The sequence below is a fragment of the Elgaria multicarinata genome, chromosome 3, assembly GCF_023053635.1.
Source record: "Elgaria multicarinata webbii isolate HBS135686 ecotype San Diego chromosome 3, rElgMul1.1.pri, whole genome shotgun sequence".
Taxonomy (NCBI): Eukaryota; Metazoa; Chordata; class Lepidosauria; order Squamata; family Anguidae; genus Elgaria; species Elgaria multicarinata.
The window spans coordinates 162979579-162999791 of record NC_086173.1 but is presented as its reverse complement, the minus strand read 5'-3'; the positions used below and the strand labels follow the sequence as shown (position 1 = coordinate 162999791).

At 46.7% G+C, this 20213-nt stretch overlaps 1 protein-coding gene across 1 annotated transcript in view; it reads right to left on the bottom strand.

Annotated features, from left to right (window-relative positions):
- Positions 1-688: 688 nt before the first annotated feature.
- Positions 689-20213, bottom strand: part of LOC134396363 (zinc finger protein 271-like) — a 29487-nt gene continuing 9962 nt past the window's right edge. The window contains exons 6-7 of the mRNA XM_063122839.1: positions 19498-19501; positions 689-2617 (exon numbers count right to left, since the gene is read on the bottom strand). Coding sequence (XP_062978909.1) covers positions 1692-2617; positions 19498-19501 — 930 coding nt within the window. The 3' untranslated portion in view covers positions 689-1691. The remainder of the gene's footprint in view (positions 2618-19497; positions 19502-20213) is intronic.

Here is a 20213-nt window from a genome sequence, read left to right as displayed (position 1 = left end):
CAGTTAAAGCTGCAAGAGCCCTTGTTGTTTATTCGTTCAGTCTCTTCCTACTCTTCGTGACTTCATGGACCAGCCCACGCCAGAGCTTTCTGTCGGCCATTGCCACCCCTAGCTCCCCCAAGGTCAAGTCTGTCACCTCCAGAATATCATCCATCTTGCCCTTGATCGGCCCCTCTTCCTTTTGCCTTCCACTTTCCCTAGCATCAGCCTCTTCTCCAGGGTATCCTGTCTTCTCATTATGTGGCCAAAGTACTTCAGTTTTGCCTTTAATACCATTCCCTCAAGTGAGCAGTCTGGCTTTATTTCCTGGAGTATGGACTGGTTTGATCCTCTTGCAGTCCAAGGCACTCTCAGAATTTTCCTCCAACACCACAGTTCAAAAGCATCTATCTTCCTTCGCTCAGCTTTCCTTGTGGTCCAGCTCTCGCAGCCATAGGTTACTACGGGGAAAACCATTGCTTTAACTATGCGGACCTTTGTTGTCAGTGTGGTGTCTCTTCTCTTAACTATTTTATCCAGATTTGTCATTGCTCTCCTCCCAAGAAGTAAACGTCTTCTGATTTCCTGGCTGCAGTCAGCGTCTGCAGTAAACTTTGCGCCCAGAAATACAAAGTCTGTCACTGCCTCCACGTTTTCTCCCTCTATTTGCCAGTTATCAATCAAGCTTTTTAATCTGGTCACTCTTTAACTGTTATGACGAAGAGGGAATTTCACCAGGTGCTGCATGCATCAAAATGACACCTGCTGAAATTCCGTTTTCTATACAACTGTTAAAGACACAGAAGCCCTGTCCTCCTTTTCATATAGTCACCCCAGTTAAGTAGGACTTTAGTCAGACCGTGCCCCCAGAAGCAATCAGGAATGCAAAATGCAAGCTGAATTTTAATTTCTATATAACAACCATCTCTGTGTGCGTGTAGACAGATCATTTGGAAGCTCAAATCCTTTTAGTTCAACCTCAATCTTATTTCAGTTTCTCTTCAGAAGAAAAAGAAGAGTTGTCTTGTAATTATTCTGGAACGGAAATGACCACAAAACTTGATTTCTCCACGGGGAAGAAATTTCCCCTCCTTTACCATCTACCAAGAAGAGTTTCCTGAAAAGCAGGCCCAGATCCAAAATGTACACTGTTTGCTGACTTTTTCTTCCTACACATCTCCCAAGAGGACTTACGGGAGGTCAAAAAGTGAAGGTTGAAAGCACGATCCTATGCGTGTTTGCTCAGAAGTAAGTGCTGCTGAGTTCAATGGGATTTACACCCAGGTAAGTGTGAACAGCCTGCAGCCTTAGAGTAGGGCATGGTGGAGAACCTGTGGTCCCCCTCGATATGTTGTTGCACTCCGACTCCCATCAGCCACAACCAGAATGGCCATTGGTCAGGGATGATGGGACCCAGAATCCCCACCCCTGGTTTACGAGGTGATCCAGTGGCGGCTTGTCGCTCTGGTTTCACTGCTCCACACCTTAGACAGCTTCTTTAGAGTTCTGACTGAAACTTGGAGCAGATTCACAGCCCCACTGACCTCGGAGCCACCAGCCTCCTCTGGACCCATCCCCTGGAAGTTTCTCCTGCTCAAGTGCCATTGAAATGAATGGCAGCTCTACAATAACTCCATCCAGCACACTTCCCACTCAATTCGATGGGAAAGCATGCTGACTCATTAGGCAGAGGACGACCTGTCTCTTTTTCCTCACTGCCATCCTATGTAGTTAATCTGGTAATAGAGAGACTGTGACCCCGGTCTGAAGACGCTGCCCTCAGTTTGTATGGCTGTCGGATCAACAGTTTTAATATCACAATTCTGGACGTCATTGGATCTGCCAAAGAGTTTCTTCTCTGTGGGAGGGATCTCTCCCGAAACACAATCCAAACCCAAGCTGAGCCGCTTCTCGCAGTCTGGGCACTGAGACCATTTCCCCCCTGCGGGGATCCTCGGGAGACCCGGGGACGGGCCGACACTTTTCCCACAATCCGGGCACGGGTGCAGCTTCTCTTCCGCGTGTGTAAGCTGGTGCCTAACCAGACTCGAGTTCGAGGGGAAGCTCTTCTCGCAATCCGAGCATTTGTACGGCTTCTCCCCAGTGTGGATTCTCTCGTGAACTACGAGGCTCGATGGCCGACTAAATCCCCGCTCGCAGAAGGAGCATTTGTAGGGCTTCTCCTCTGCGTGGATTCTCTGGTGGGTGATCAGCTGCGAGCTGAAGCTGAACCGCTTCCCGCACTCCCCGCATTTATACGGTTTCTCCTCCCGGTGGATTTTCTCATGGGCGATAAGGCTCGTCATGTGACTGTAGCTCTTTTCACATGCCGAGCACTTGTACGGTTTCTCTCGCCAGTGGGTTCTCTCGTGCACCACCAAGGAGGGCTTCTGGTTGAAGCTCCTTTCGCAGACTGAGCACTGGTAAGGCTTCTCTCCCGTGTGGATTCTCTGATGTCGGACAAGGCTGGAGCTCAAGCTGAAGCTCTTCCCGCAATCTGCACACTTGTACGGCTTCTCTCCCGTGTGGATTCTCTGGTGGGTAATCAGGTTGGACCGCTTGTTGAAGCTTTTCCCACAATCCGTACAGGTGTGGGGTTTCTCTCCAGTGTGGATTCTCTGATGTCTAACCAGACTTGCTCGGTTGTTGAATCCCTTCCCACACACGGAGCACACCTCTTGGGTCTCCTGCCCTGTAGCCGCATTGGAGGCATTCTTGCCTATTCCCGCAAAAAACACGGATTCTTGCACAGTCTCACCAAGATGGCTTCCCTGTGTTTTCTCTGATCCTAGCTGAGTCTCACGCGATTGGAGGGTCGCCTCTTCAGCGCTTCTCAGCAAGGTCCAATGTGACCCCACCAGCTCAAAGTCCTCTGGTTGAAGTTTCTCATTTCCGCTCACCTTCTCACCTTCTCCTGGAACAAGGAGAAAATATGCCTACATGACTCACATCCAGTCATAAGACACTTTGAACAAATATTTGAAATTCATTATTATTTACTTATTTAAAAGGGTTGCTTTTTTTAAAAAAACTTGCCTTTGGGGCACGGTGCCCTCACAAGGTGGCTTACAATATTATACAAACAGGAACATAAGAATTGCAATGAAACACACACCAGTAGCAGCAGCTAAGGATTTGCAGACTCGAATAAACATATATTCAGGCCACTGGTTGGGAAGGGAGTTCAAAAGGTGTGGGGCTACCACTGAAAAAGCCCAGTCCCTAGTATTGCGCATTTGAGGTTTTAAGGTTTTGTTTTCTCACCCAGAGAGCTTTGGCTATTGGAAGGTATAGAAATGTGAATAATCATAATCATCCTGGCAGCCTAAGGGGCAGAGAGGAATCATAGAATAGTAGAGTCCAACCCCCTGCTCAATGCAGGAATCCACTCTAAAGCATCCCTGACAGATCGTTGTCCAGCTGCTTCTTGAAGGCCTCTAGTGTGAGAGAGCCCACGACCTCCCTAGGTAACTGGTTCCATTGTCATACTGCTCTGACAGTCAGGAAGTTTTTCTTGATGTCCAGCTGGAATCTGGTGTCCTGTCACTTGAGCCCATTAAGTCCATGTCCTGCACTGGGATGAACAAGAAGGGCTTCTGACGCTGAGTATAATTGGATATAAATCAAACCTATCCCATAAATGGCTCGCAGGATTTCCTAGATACTCTTTGGTTGCTTGTTTTTCTCCGACTCTCTATTTTAGACTGTAAGCTGGTTGCAGGCAGAGACCTATCTAGAGATAGGCAAGGTTGGGGAGATGATGCAGAGAGCAGGTGACACCGGAATATTCCTCTATTGGTTTTGTTTGGGAAACTGCCACAAGATGGAGCGATGGCTTTGATGGTTTGAAAGGGGGATTAGTTGGACCTGCAACAAAATGTTGCAGTATGGAGTGCTTCTGTTGACTGTTCAGCCAGACAAACAGCCAGACAGCCATGCCCTCCACCAGGCCATTCCATTTTACCTAGGGAGGTTGTGGGCTCTTCTCCCACACTAGAGGCCTTCAAGAGGCAGCTGGACAACCATCTGTCAGGGATGCTTTAGGGTGGATTCCTGCATTGAGCAGGGGGTTGGACTCGATGGCCCCTTCCAACTCTGCTATTCTATGATTCTATGATTCCTCTCACACTCAATTTCCCTCCCTTCCTCAACCATCTGCTGAAATGACACCTGCTGAAATGCCCTTTTCTATGCAACTGTTAAAGATACAGGAGCCCTGTCCTCCTTTTCATATGGTCACCCTACTTTATCAGGAATTTTAAACAACTTTATCAGGACTTTTAAAGAGTTTTAACAGGGCTTTTACACAGCTGTAAGAGGGCTTTTAAATAGTTTTAACAGGGCTTTCAAAGAGCTTTATCAGGACTTTTAAAGAGTTTTAACAGGGCTTTCAAACAGCTTTATCAGGACTTTTAAAGAGTTTTAACAGGGCTTTTACACAGCTGTAACAGGGCTTTTAAATATTTTATATTTATTTATTTATTTATTTATTACATTTTTATACCGCCCAATAGCTGAAGCTCTCTGGGCGGTTCACAAAAATTAAAACCACGAAGAACATAATAAAACAACCAGGACTTTTAAAGAGCTTTAACAAGACTTTTAAACAGCTTTAATGAGACTCTTAAACAGGGGTGGCTCTCCAGATGTTTTGGTCTGTACCTCCATCATCCTTAGCCAGCATAGCCAATGGTGATGGATGATGGGAGTTGTAGACCAAAATATCTAGACAGTAAGTTGCCCACCCCAGCATTCAAGACATCTGTTTGCAGTTTTAAGGAACCTCACCTGTGTGCTTGCTGTGGTTCTCCTCCCAATGGTACGGATCCTCAACCCAGAACTCAGTGACTCCTTCCAGGTGACAAAATCCATCGGGATTTAGGATGACTAAAAAACGTCAAGAGAGAAATTAGAAGAGATGACAGATGTATGAGAAACTAACAGCAAATTTGGGGACAATGTCACAATATATTAACACTTTGGTTCTCTATCTTGTAAGGTTTACAACAAGATAAGAGATTATTTTGTTGTAAGCCTTACAACAACTCTGTAAAGCAGGACAACATTCATGATTATCCCCAGATGGGAGGCTGGAATAGATGACCTCTAAGGACCCCTCAAACTTCATGATTCCAGGATTCTACTAGCCATACTACATCTGACGATCTTTCACTGTTCATGACCCAAATCTAGTTTTTTGTTGTTTTCCTCCCTCATGCAAAAATGCTATTTTAATAACATACGTTCGTTTTTTCCCTTGGAGCTGTGTAGATCCTTTGCCCACGGCTCCTCCATTTCTTCCAGCTGAGAGATCACGTCAGGTTTGGCAAGGGCCAGAACTGGTCAGGAGAAGAAATAAGGCAAGAAGAGGATCAAATCACAGACCATTTATGAGCCTATGGTTGCTATCAGATCAGGAGATTTGTTACAAAACATATTCTGAGGTGGGTTTTTTTAGCTTGGCAGTAGTGATGGGAGAAAAACCCAATGACTGAATGATTGATTGCATTTATATCCCACATTTTTTCCTCCAAGGAACACAAGGAGGCATACATAATCCTCCTCCACTCCATTTCTATCCTCACAACAACCCTGTGAGGTAGGTTGGGCTGAGAGTCTGTGACTAGTCTGTGGGGACCAGAACACAGATCTCCCGACTCCCAGTCCAGCACTCTAGCCACTACACCACACTGGTACTCAATGAACAAAGTGCCAGTCAGTCAATCAATCAATCGCTTGGAATGACAAGGCGGCAGAGGGTGCATTGAGACATACATAAAACTAGATCTGTTCCTTTCTGGAGAACTCACTCTGTGCCACATTGCTGCCACATATTCACAATCTTCAGAGGATCGAGCTCAGGAGGAATACTTTCTGCAAGTGTAACACTGAGTGGCTGGCGCCTGTGCACATCCCTGATTGGCTGGCGCCTGTGCACATCCCTGATTGGCTGGCGCCTGTGCACATCCCTGATTAGCTGGCGCCTGTGCACATCCCTGATTGGCTCCTTACCCAGTGAGGTTGTATTCTCATAGTTCTCCCGCATGACTTCCCTGTAGAGGGCTCTCCGAGGCCCGTCCAGAAGGGCCCACTCTCCTTCCGTAAAACGTACAGCCACATCCTCAAAGGTCAGCAGACCCTGGAAAATACGGCACTCTTGGTGAGTCTCAGGGAGCCACGCCAAAGGAGAGAGAGAGGGGGAGAACTGGGATCAGGGGCGTCGTCAAAGGTGGGCATGGTTGGGCATGTGCCCCACACCCCTGCAGGGGGCCACTGGCAAGAGCGCTCTGGAGTCGCCCCTTCTCTTCGCTGCAGCAACCTGCTTGTTCTCTGGCCTCCCGCTTTGGCCCAGGCAATGGTGGTGGGGAGAAGATGGAGCAGGAGATGCCATGGCCTCCTCGCTCAGTGGCTTCTCTGCCTGTCAAGCAAGGAAGCAGCGGCAATGACGAGGAAGGGGGGGAGGAGCAATAGAAGCTGGGAGAAATGGCAGTGAGAAGGTCGACCCTTTGTGCGAGGGGGCTCATAGAGAGAGACTTGCTTCTCCAAAACCTTCAACCAGAACTGCCAGTGGCACGAGGAAATCCCCCTACCTGAACCACGTCCGCATTCATGTCCGTCCCACCTTGTTTAGGAGGGAACATTCCCCCGCCGGACGGAGCGGTTCTCCTGGAGTCTTTCAGAGGTGGCGTGAGATGAAACCGAGAAGCTGCAAAGGGGGCGGTGAGGAGAAGGATTGAACAATACAAGTTGAGCCCTGTTTCTCCTACCCAACGTTGACAAGCATATTGCTAGCAGAAGGAAAGTGCAGCGCTACTAGCAGATCACAAGCTCAGCCTGGGACTAGACAGCAGCAGGAATAACCGAAGAAAGCCCTCGTTTGCATCATAAGCGGCATGCAGTGGCGTTGCCAAGTCTGGGCCTAAGGTAGGGTGACCCTATGAAAAGGAGGACCGGGCTCCTGTATCTTTAACAGTTGCATAGAAAAGGGAATTTCAGCAGGTGTCATTGGTACATATGGAGAACCTGGTGAAATTCCCTCTTCATCACAACAGTTAAAGCTGCAGGAGCTATAGTAGAGTGACCAGATTTAAAAGAGGACAAGGCACCTGCAGCTTTAACTGGTGTGATGAAGAAGGAATATTACCAGGTTCTCCATATATACAAATGATATCTGCTGAAATTTCCTTTTCTATGCTGGTTAAAGCTACAGAAGCCCAGTCCTCTTTTTCATATGGTCACCCTAACACTTGTGCCTTCCTGTAGCCCAGTTCCCATGATCCCTTGCCATTGGCTATGCTGGCAAGGCCTGATGGGAGTCAAAGGCCAAGACCTCTGGAGTTTCCCACCTCTGTGTGTAGCCTAGGGTGACCATATGAAAAGGAGGACTGGGCTCCTGTATCTTTAACAGTCGCATAGAAAAAGGAATTTCAGCAGGTGTCATTTGTATATATGGAGAACCTGGTGAAATTCCCTCTTCATCACAGCAGTTAAAGCAGCAGGAGCTATACTAGAGTGACCAGATTTGAAAGAGGGCAGGGCACCTGCAGCTTTAACTGTTGTGATGAAGAAGGAATTTCCACAGGTTCCCCATATATACAAATGACACCTGCTGAAATTCCCATTTCAATACAACTGTTAAAGATACAGGAGCCCTGTCCTCCTTTTCATAGGGTCACCCTAGCCTAAGGGTCCCCAGCCCCAGTTCTATTTACTTCCACTCCAGATCTATTCTACAGAGCCCTGAGTGTCCATAGATGGCAATGGAACATGTTCTTTTTGCTGGAACAATTCCTCATGCTTTCAGACAGTAGGGGGCGATAGAGATAACTTGATCAGTTCCTATTTCCCTGTGGAATGCAGTAAAAGTCAAGGCAGCATTTGACTGACAGTTCCTCCGCCCTCTCTCCTCCCCCAGTCCTCCCAATGGTATCCAATCAGCCATTGCTACCAAAAAAACCAATCCCAGCAGCTCTCCTAGAGCGGCACTCCCTCCTTTCGCCGCTCTTGCCAGGGAACTCTGTAGCCAGTGGGAAAAGTCAACTCAGCTCAACAAGAAACTCCACGGAGCCCTCCAGACAACATGGAACACAACAGTTGTGCAGGAACTGTCTCTGCGCTGTGTGGAGGTTCAGGGTGGAGTGTTGTTGTTGTTTTAAAATAGGTTGACCATATGAAAAGGAGGACAGAGCTCCTGCATCTTTAAAAGTTGCATAGAAAAGGGTGTCATTTGTATGCATGTCACACCTGGTGAAAATCCCTCTCTGTCACAACAGTTAAAGCTGCAGGAGCTATACTAGAGTGACCAGATTTTAAAGAGGGCAGGGCACCTGCAGCTTTAACTGTTGTGACAGAGAGGGAATTTCACCAGGTGTGACATGCATACAAATGACACCTACTGAAATTCCCTTTTCACTACCTCTGTTAAAGATACAGGAGCCCTGTCCTCCTTTTCATGCAGTCACCCTATTTAAAACTCCACCGTGGGATGGAGTTTCTCCTCCAAACAACACATTTCTCAACACCTCTGTTGAGAAAGGTGTTGCGTAAACTGAGCCAATAAGTCCCTCGACTGGTGTGACTGGTGATTTGTTTGATTTTGCTCACTTGGAAGTTGCTGTTGCGGCCTGTGAGGCAAAATATAAAAGGTGTCATTCTGGCAACTTGTAAACCGCCCAGAGAGCTTCGGTTATGGGGTGGCATATAAATGCAATAAATAAATATAATATAAATAAATAAATTTACACCGTCCTGTGCTTCTTTTGTCTTTTTTGTGTGTGTGGGGGGGGGAGGTTGCCTTTCCTCACCGGCCTACTATTGGAGAGTGGTTCTCAAATCACTGCCTCCATTTTTAAAATACTATTTTTCTTGTCACCTCTGGTCATCCATCAAATAAGGACAGTTTTGGGGATGGGGCCAGGGAAATTGCTGTTCTCAGCCCTGGCGGAGACACTTTTAAACTCGGGGCAGTCAACCCGAAGCCCTCCAGAGATTTTGGACTAGCGGATCACCTTCCCTTACGTACACCCAATCAACTCCCGAGAACTTCAGAGGAGACCTTCCTGGTTGTTCCGTGACTGAAAGAATCTCGCCAGGTAATGGCACGTTTGATTGTCATCAGAAACGTTCTCCATCAAGAGCTGAGCTCACGGGGATCGCTTGGGAATACTCCTCCTCCTTCCGAGAGGTTTTTATTTGAGATGAAACAAAAGTTTGGCCCTGCCGGAGCCAGGTACGTACCTGTGAGGGACCTCAGCTCCAGATGCAGCAACTCTAAAACAGACAGGGGTTAGGGGAAACAAGAGAGAATCCAGGACTCCATATGTGGAAGACATGCATTTAAATAATTATTATTATTATTATTATTATTATTATTATTATTATTATTATTATTATTAAATCAAGATTTTATCCCACCACACTTCCAGGGAAGTAGATAGGAATCCTGCCTCTAACCTTCCACCTATTTTATCTTTAGAACATCAGAAGTGCCCTGCTGGATCAGACCAAGGGTCCATCTAGCCCACACAGTAGCCAACCAGCCATCGGTCAGAGACCAACAAAGCAGGACACGAGACTCATGATAGAGTCATGATAGAGACACTATCTCCCACACTAGAGGCCTTCAAGAAGCAGCTGGACAGCCATCTGTCAGGGATGCTTTAGGGTGGATTCCTGCATTGAGCAGGGGGTTGGAATCGATGGCCTTGTAGGCCTCTTCCGACTCTGATATAGGGCGGGATATAAATGTTTTAAATAAAATAACATAATAAATAAATAAATTGAGGAAGGCTGTGTTAACCACTAGACCACGCTGCCTCTGCCAACTGATGATCAAGGATGCTCTGATGAAAAGAATGACATGGTTGCCTGCGAGGGGCTCCTGTCAAAGCAAGCGAAAGTGGGCTGTCCGTCACTGGAGCTATTTAAGCAGAGCCTGAGCAGCTGTTTGTCCGTGATAACGTCTGGGAACTGCACTGGCTGCCTATTCGCTACCGGGCCAGGTTTAAAGTTCTTGTACTTATAAAGCCTTACACGGCTTGGGACCACAATACCTGACGGAACGCCTCTCCCGAATTGGCAGGCACCAATTTTGAATTCCATACTGAAAATGTTGCTGTTCATAGAATCATAGAATAGCAGAGTTGGAAGGGGCCTACAAGGCCATTGAGTCTAACCCCCTGCTCAATGCAGGAATCCACCCTAAAGCTTCCCTGACAGATAGTTGTCCAGCTGCCTCTTGAAGGCCTCTAGCGTGGGACAGTCCACCACCTCCCTGCGTCATTGGTTCCATTGTCATACCGCTCTAACAATCAGGAAGTTTTTCCTGCTGTCCAGCCGGAATCTAACTTCCTGTCACTTGAGCCCATTATTCCGTGTCCTGCACTCTGGGAGGATCGAGAAGAGATCCTGGCCCTCCTGGCCCCCAAACCCTACCCACAGAAAAAAACCATGGGGCTCTCACTCACCTTGGAAGCTGCTTAGCACTTCTTCCAGGATCAACCGCCTCTCCGAGAAATGACGAAGCCTCAACTCCACCTCCAGGAAGCCGTCTGGCATTTTTGGAGACACGGCATTTTCTCCGCGGCTGCAGCAAGCGGAAACCTAGGAGGATAGAATAGACAGCGGGTTTGAGAAATAAACCGAGAAGAATTGGCTGCTTTTTGAATGACACTCCAAATCAGTTCCGCCCCTCCCCCGGCCCCTAATTATTTCTTGTACCTATTTGCAATATTTCTGGGCCGCCTTTCAGGGCAGAAGAGCTTAAAACACAGAAAACCAATGCAATATTAAAAGTGATAAAACCAGCAATAAAACAGCAACAAAACCAGCAACAATGGCAATCAAATCAGGAGAACGCCAGAGTAAAATAAAATATTTTCAAGACCTTCGGCAAAATGGTACATTCATTTTTTTATTTTTTTTTTAGGTTTCTCATCATCCTGGAATAGATGGGGTTTAGCACACCCAGTGACTGTGCAAATAAGTCAGAGGTGGACAACTGTGGGTTGTCCGGGGATCATTCCCCTGCCCCTGTGGGACACACTTGGAATTATTATTATTATTATTATTATTATTATTATTATTATTATTGTTATTCACCAACAACTGGCCATCAAATTCAGTCTCATAGAATCATAGAATCACAGAGTAGTAGAGTTGGAAGGGGCCTATAAGGCCATCGAGTCCAACCCCCTGCTCAATGCAGGAATCCACCCTAAAGCATCCCTGACAGATGGTTGTCCAGCTGCCTCTTGAAGGCCTCTAGTGTGACAGACCCCGCAACCTCCCTAGGTCATTGGTTCCATTGTCGTACTGCTCTAACAGTCAGGAAATTTTTCCTGACGTCCAGCTGGAATCTGGCTTCCTGGAACTTGCGCCCATTGTTCCGTGTCCTGCACTCTGAGATGATCGTGAAGAGATCCTGGCCCTCCTCTGTGTGACAACCTTTCAAGTATTTGAAGAGTGCTATCATGTCTCATCAAACAACCTACACCATACTATATATGCTCACCCGAAACAATCTTGGAAAATGCTGATCAGAAAATATACTGGGACCAAACAATTCATACAGACAAGACAATACCTTGCAACTGACCAGGCATAATGGTTATAGACCAAAAAGAAAAACACACTTACCTCATTGACATAGCAATACCTGCTGACAAAAGTGTTGTAGAAAAGGAAGAGGAAAAGAAAGAAAAATATACACCATTTGCCATGGAAGTTAAAGAATTATGGCAACAGGAAAAGGTCACAATTATTCCGTTAGTCACATCAGTCACCGGCATCACATCCAAAAACTATGCAGAAAACCTTCAGAAACTGAGCCTACTAAAATACATCCACACCAACACCCAGAAAGCAGTCATACTTAAAACATGATCAATTGTTAGGAAATTCCTGAATTTCATACAGACAAGACAATACCTTGTAACTGACCAGACATAACGGTTATAGACCAAAAAGAAAAACACACCTACCTCATTGACATAGCAATACCTGCTGACAAAAGTATTGTAGAAAAGGAAGAGGAAAAGAAAGAAAAATATACACCATTTGCCATGGAAGTTAAAGAATTATGGCAACAGGAAAAGGTCACAATTATTCCGTTAGTCACATCAGTCACCGGCATCACATCCAAAAACTATACAGAAAACCTTCAGAAACTGAGCCCACCAAAATACATCCACACCAACGCCCAGAAAGCAGTCATACTTAAAACATGATCAATTGTTAGGAAATTCCTGAATCAGTAAAAGACAGCATGACATGGCAAAGCCCGTCACATCTGTCCAGACAAACAAATAAATATACAACCCCCTTCTGTTGTTTTTATTTGTACGGAGAGTGGAATTTGCCTAGGCAACTAACCAATGGGAAAGCGTTCCCCCGATCCTACAACTGGATTAACCAACTCTCACCTGTGGGAATTGGAGCTGGTCATTCAACTCGCCGTTCCCGCAGGGCACGAGGATCTCTGCAGAAGGCCCTGCCTCCCATCCCCTGACAATATCTCCATTTAGCTCTTCCAGCCACCTCAACAAGTGCTGCTTCTGATCTTCCAGAAACCCACAAAGAACTTTCCACTGCTGGACAATTTTTTGCCTCTCGGCTTCTGTCTTCCTCTGTGGTCAAAGGGGAAAAAAAGAAGAAAACGGGAATGTGACCTCAATCTGACACCCATTACTCGGAAGTAAATCTAATTAATTTCTTTTAAAACTGCACTCACATCCAAGAAACTTTGATAGCATTTTCAGACATCACCATGTCCCGTGGCAGTGAGTTCCACTGGCTAGCTACATCTTTTTTTTTTTCTGATACAAATTTTATTTTATTTTGAATTTTTTGAAAATTAACACTCTGTTTCCTCCCCACCCACCCCTACATGCGATAGTCCAAGCATTCAGTAATTATAACAAATCGAGGCAGAAAAATACAAAATACATTATTCACATGAACCAGAGAGACAGAGATTGTTCAGGCAAAGCGTTATGAAATTGAGGGTTACCAACATACGTAATAAATTGATACCAATCCATAGCGAATTTATTGTGTTCCTTGCCCTCTCTCCGCCAGTTTAGACTCATGCTGTCTCTAGAAGTTGTTAATTACAGATTAGAAATCCTTTCCACAATTTTGGACATAGAGTCCAACATTTCTCTTCAGGAAGCAAACAGTCTACCACAGGGGATAGAACCTGCAGCCAACGTGCCAAGCTTATATATTTATGTTACGGTGAACGCTTAACTTTTGAAAAGTGAAAACGTGTATTACTGATGAAGTTGGAAACGGCGCATACAATCCGGAGTCATAGTTTAATATTACATTTATACATTTTCCCTTGTTTGTATTCTTTCATGTTTATGACATGTGTTTGTCCTTATTAATCACCAGTAACTTTGCTACATGTTTAGTAAATGTTTGTTAAACATCCATTGACACTGGATGAGGGCTAATAAACTGAAACTCAATCCAGACAAGACGGAGGTACTGTTAGCGGTTGGTTCATCTGTCCGGCGAGGTGATGTTTGCCCTGTCCTGGATGGGGTTGCACTCTCCCTAAAAGATCGGGTCCATAGTTTGGGGGTACTCTTGAATCCAGAACTGTCACTTGAGGCACAGGTGAACTCAGTGGCAAAGAGCACTTTTTATCAGCTTAGGCTGATATACCAACTGCGCCCTTATCTGGACAGAGGTAGCCTAGCTACAGTTATCCATGCTCTGATAACCTCTCGTTTGGATTACTGCAATGCGTTATACGTGGGGCTGCCTTTGAAAACGGTCTGGAAACTTCAACTGGTACAAAGCAGAGCAGCACGGTTACTAACAGGGACTGGCCGACGAGACCACATTACGCCAGTCCTTTTCCAGCTTCATTGGCTGCCAGTCCAGGTCTGGGCCCAATTCAAAGTGCTGGTATTAACATTTAAAGCCCTAAACGGCTTGGGGCCAGGCTATCTGAAGGAACGCCTCCTCCTGTATGTACCTGCCTGGACCCTAAGGTCATCCTCAGGCGTCCTTCACCACGATCCCCTGCCAAAGGAAGTGAGGCAGATGGCTACCAGGAGGAGGGCCTTCTCTGCTGTGGCACCCCGGCTGTGGAATGAGCTCCCTAAAGGAGGTTCACTTGGCACCTACATTATATGCTTTTAGACGCCAGGTGAAGACCTTTTTATTCTCCCAGCATTTTAAAAGTCTATAAATAAATTTCAACTTGGTGTTTTAAATTTGTAATTTTGCATTGCTGCTGTTTTTATCTGGTTGAGCTTTTATACTGTATTTTATATTATGGTTTTATACTGTTGTTTTATACTTTGAATGTTTTTAATTTTTGTGAACCGCCCAGAGAGCTCCGGCTATTGGGCGGTATAGAAATGTAATAAATAAAAATACATAAATAAAATCATATGACTGCTGGCTTGGATAAATCACGTTAAGGCTTTTGGTACATATATGCACAACACATTGGGCTCCCTATATATTGTGCGCTTAACTTCAGGAGCGTTGTTGGATCTTTTCCCTTTCTTTTCAGTTTATAGTGAGGGTTCCTCTTTTTGGCTTTTTGTGACTGTACCCTACTTCCTTTTGCCAATTGTAACTTGTTAGCTACATCTTACATCGGGGTGTCAAACCTTGTTCAGCCAGTGAGCTGAATGCAATTTCGAAGGGAAACTTTGGGGGTCGCATTTCCAGTTGGGGGGCTTGGTTTCTATGCTGGGCACAGAGGAGGTTCCATCTTTCCTCCACCAGCTTTGCAAGGCAGCATGTAGTCGCCTGCATGCAATTCCTAGTTCGCCTGGGGTGACCAGGCTCGTGCTTAAATACAAGGCTGCATTATCCATAAACATAGTACATGACAAGAGCCTACCAGCAGTTCCTCGCTTGTTCTTTGCCACTTTTCGGCACTTTCTTTTGGTGTTCTCAAACAAGACAGGGGCTCTCGCATCTATGAGAAGGGAAACAAGAGATACTCCACAGCACAGAGGTGCAGCAACGGAAAAGGCTTTCTCTGTTGAATCTCTGCTCTGCCATGCCGTGCTTAAAGGCGCAATATTCCTACCAGAAAACAACTGACAAACTAGCAATCAGGACCCGACCTTAGGGTGACCATATGGAAAGGAGGACAGGGCTCCTGTATCTTTCACAGTTGTACAGAAATTGGAACTTCAGCAGGGGTCATTTGTAGGCATGCAGCACCTGGTGGAATGCCCTCTCCATCACAACAGTTAAAGCTGCAGGAGCCCTTTCCTCTTCTGTATCTGGTCACTCTAGCTATACTAGAGGAACTGGCCAAGGGGAGGCATAACTGGGCACATGTCAAGGCCCATCCTCCTGTAGGGGGCATGATGATGCCAACATGCCAGTGTGGCGTAGTGGCTAAGTGTTGGACTAGGGGTCGGGAGATCCGGGTTCTCGTCCCCCCTCGGCCATATGGAAATCCCCTGGGTCACTTTGGGCCAGTCACAGACTCTCAGCCCAGCCTACCTCACAGGGTTGTTGTTGTGAGGATAAAATGGAAAGGAGGAGGAATATGTACGCCGCCTTGGGTTCCTTTGAGGAAAAAAGGCAAGATATAAACGCAATGATAATAAAAAGTGCTTCTCCTCCTTTCTGTCACTGGCCTGCCTCCTCTGAAGGTGCACAGGGTGGCAACAACAGGGTGACCACATGAAAAGGAGGACAGGGCTCCTGCATCTTTAACAGTCGCAGAGAAAAGGGAATGTCAGCAGGATGTCAGCAGGTGTCATTTATATGCATGCAGCACCTGGTGAAGTTCCCTCTTCATCGCCACAGTTAAAGTTGCAGGAGCCCTGCCTTCTTTTGAGAAGGCAGGGCTCCTGCAACTTTGTCAAGAAGGCAGGCCTCCTGCAACTTTAACTGTAGTGATGAAGAGGGAACTTCACCAGGTGCAGCATGCCTACAAATGACATCTGCTGAAATCCCCTTTTTCTATGCAACTGTTAAAGATACAGGAGCCCGGTCCTCCTTTCCGTATGCCTGGAGAAAAGGCAGGGTAAATAACTAAAATAAAACCAGGCGCTGACTCTGGGTCCGTGCCCTCTTCTTTGGAAATGTCCTGGGCGGACGTCTTTAGATCTTAATCAACGCCCTTTCTCAGAACTTTTTTGCATGTGATAAAAATGACTCAAAACACTGCCAGGGAGAAAATGCATTGCAACCGCCTGACCCCCAGGCGTGTTGGACTGCGACTCTCATCACATGTGACAAACCGGTCTGTCTGCACCTCCACCCTGCGAGGTAGGACAGGCTGCCAAACAGCCCTCCCCCCCTTTGCCTGTATTCCCCATTGGCAGCACTGCTGCTGCCCCCCGCCCCTTCCATCACATCTATTTAATAGCCTTTCAGCAGGAGAAGACCGGATTATGGGTGATCAGTATGGAGAACCCAGTTTCAGAGCCTCCTTTAAACTCCTTGCCCACCCAGCCAGCGGTTTGCCAAGGGGTCCGACACGCGGACGAGACCAAAATTTCAAGCCAGGCCGGAGAATCAAATCAACTCCAGTTCCTAATCCAATGGAGTCTTTATTTTATTTATTCTTTATTTATACATTTATATCCTGCCCTATATCACTGGGAGCTCAGGGCGGCGTACAGGTAAAATCCGAACAACGTAAAACAACAAACGGACACGGCCAAAAATGTATTAAATCATCAACAAACTAAAACTAGTAGAAAAGTTTAAGAACGAAAACTACATGCAACCTTCGAGAATTTTAGCTTTCAAAGGCTTTAATAAAAAGCCCCGTTTTAACTTGGCGTGGAAATAAAGCCCCCCTCGGCCCTCCAAGGGGAGGGGATTCCGTTTTTAGAATGTTTTTAGGACATTTTAACATTGTATATTATGTTCTCAATTCAGTTTTATGTATTTTATATTTACTGGTGTTCCCCGCCTCGATAAAAACGGAGAGGCGGGTAAGAAATACATGATGATGATGATGATGATGATGATGATGATGATGGAACCAATTCGAGATAACCATTGGCCAGGCTGGGTGGGCATGATGGGAATTGTAGTCCCACTGATCTGGAAGGGCGACATACGGAAATGAAAGGCAAATCTAAAGTGCGGTGCAGACTCCAGCTTTTGGGGGGTGAAGGGGTGGACCAGACCCCCTCCATGCCACCCCCACAAGTAAATCGCCCAAAGAGCTTCGGCTATGGGGCAGTATATAAATGCAATAAATAAATAAATGAATAAATTCTCACTGCCATTCCGGCCAGCTGCTCTTTCCTCCTCATGGCTACCACTTGCTTGCTCAACGGGCAAGTAGGCCCTGGCATCTGCTCCTATTCCTTCTCACCTGTCTGAGCCAGGGCGAGAGCCAGGTGAACAAGCAGGTTGCCATGGTGAAGAGGAAGCCCAAATCCAGGAGGATCTTCTCGGTGGGCCCCCTGCACATGCCCAATCCTGCCCACCCTTGGCGCCGGCCCTGATACCATGTGCCCAAACCTCACTTACCTCCGCAGGTTCCAAAGTAGCCATTCGTCTTCCAGCTCCGGAGTAAAACTGGCCCTGATAGTTTCACCAGTGGAGGCTGGTGGCTCCTTACACAGCTGGTGTGTGTGTGTGTGTGTGTGTGTGTGTGAAGATCCAGGGGAGGGGGGGGCGCAGAAGGAGGTCGAGCGGTTCAGTGGTTACAGCGATACCCGAGATGCTATGAGGCAGCCCCCCATCGAAGCTCGGGGGCTACTCAAGACCTGCGATCCCTTGATTTGGGGGGTTCGGGGGCAAAGGAGGGATGGAATTGGGGGTTTTTTTTGGGGGGGGGAAGAGTAGCTGCAGGTCTCAATGCAAGCAGTTGCAAAAGATGATTTAAGAAGAGGATCCCCACTCTCTTTGATGTCGCTCCTTCCTCGCAGCTGCTGCTGCCTCCGGGAAAGGCAGCCCCCATCCGAGGGAGAGGCGGAGAGGAGGAGGAGGAGAAGGAGGAGGAGCCCTTCTCCTCCTCCTCTTCCTCCTCGGGCTCGCTCGGCCGCCTCGGGGGCCCTCTGGTGGGAACCGAGCGAGACGTCGAGCCCGGCCGCAAGAGCAGCTAGGTCGGCGGAGCGGAGAAAAGACGGCGCGACTCGCCCTCTGGGCGCTAGGCTGCCCCCAGGAACAGAGGCCCCCCTACGCCTAAGTGCACCCGATGCTGGGGAACATGGGTGGGAGAGTGCTGTTGTCCTGCTGGTGGGTTTCCTGTGGGCAGCCAGTAGGCTGCTGTGGGAATTAGAGTGACCAGATTTAAAAGAGGGCAGGGCTCCTGCAGCTTTAGCTGTTGCGATGAAGATGAACTGTTAAAGATACAGGAGCCCTGTCCTCCTTTTCATATGGTCATTATTATTATTATTATTATTATCATCATCATCATCATCTAGGGTGACTATATGAAAAGGAGGACCGGGCTCCTGTATCTTTAACAGTTGTATTGAAAAGGGAATTTCAACAGGTGTCATTTTTGTATATATGGGGAACCTGTGGAAATTCCTTCTTCATCACACCAGTTAAAGCTGCAGGAGCCCTGCCCTCTTTTGCATCTGGTCACTCTAGTATAGCTCCTGCAGCTTTAACTGCTGTGATGAAGAGGGGATTTCACCAGGTTCTCCATATATACAAATGATACCTGCTAAAATTCCCTTTTCTATGCAGCAGTTAAAGATACAGGAGCCCCTTTTCATATGGTCACCAATAATAATAATAATAATAATAATAATAATAATAATAATAATAATAATAATAATAATAAGCCTACCTTTTTACCAGTACTGGGACTCAAGCAGTACTGGGACTCAAGGCGGTTTGCAAGATTAAAACAGAACGTTCAATATATCGACCCTTGTTTTGAGCCAGCAGGGTGCTTCTTGTGCTCTTAACCCAAGAAAAGGTACTAGTCCTCATGGTCATAAGCTAGGGTGACCATATGAAAAGGAGAACAGGGCTCCTGTATCTTTAACAGTTGCGTTGAAGAGGGAATTTCAGCAGGTGTCATTTGTATATATTGAGAACCTGGTGAAATTCCCTCTTCACCACAACCGTTAAAGCTGCCGGAGCCCTTCCTAGCGTGACCAGATCCAAAAGAAGGCAGGGATCCTGCAGCTTTACCTGTTGGGAACCCCAGCATATGCCACCTCCATTATCAGAAGTGGCATGCCTATGCACAACAGATCCTGGGGAACATGGTGTCTGGTCTGAGGAAGGCTTAGAAGGTGGCAACAAGGGACAGGGCCTTCTCAGTGGTGCCCCCCAACTGTGGAACAATCTCCCCAACAAGGCTCACCTGGCACTAAAATTGCTGTCTTTTCAGCACCAGGTTAAGACCTTCCTCTTATTGGCAACGAAATGTTTTTTTAATCAGGTCCTGGAATTTATTGTTGCTTGTTACAACTGTGCTATCCATTTATATGATTGTATGCAAATATTCTCTACAATATTGTATACTGAAGGTTTTTATTCTGCGCAAATTGCCCAAAGAGTTTTGACTGTCGGGTGATCTAGAAATATATGAAACAGAGGCACAATTCTCCCATGTGGATTGGGAGGAGGCAGTCTTTGGAAAGGACTGTACCACCATGTGGCTTGCTGCATGTTTGAATCTGCTGGAAGGGTATGTGGACATTAACTGCTGGTCTTGATAACCCTTTCATGCCTTGTCTTCTTCCCCCCATGTGGGTGTGATGGAGGTTCTTGATGGACAATGTAAACCTGGGCATTTGGAGCACATATTTTGCATGGAGAAGGCCCTCAAATTCAGTCCTGACCCCTCCAGTTTAAAGGATCTCTCTAACCCTCTCTTTGCTTGAGATGCTGACAGCCGCTGCCAATCAGAATGGGGCTGGAGAGGCCAGTTGTCAATATAAAGCAGCTACCTTTAGACGAAGCTGTAGGTTTCCAGTGGGTCAGTTCCCACAACACAACAGTCCAACATGGGTTATTTAACCCACAGTGAGGCTGCAGGGCACGCAGCCGCCATTTTGCATATCCAACACAAAGGTCAGAGGTTGTCATGTCATGCGAACCCAGAGACCATGGGTTATGTACATTGATGGTGCTATATAAATAAATAATAATAATAATAATGTGAGGATTAAAGAACCCTCATGTAACCCTAGAACAAGCCAGGGGTTAAGTGAACTCACTGGGTTTGCACAACATGACAACCCCCAAAGCGGGAGTTGGATATGCACAGGCCCTACAGCTCATCGTGGGTTAAACAACCCACGATGAACCATGTC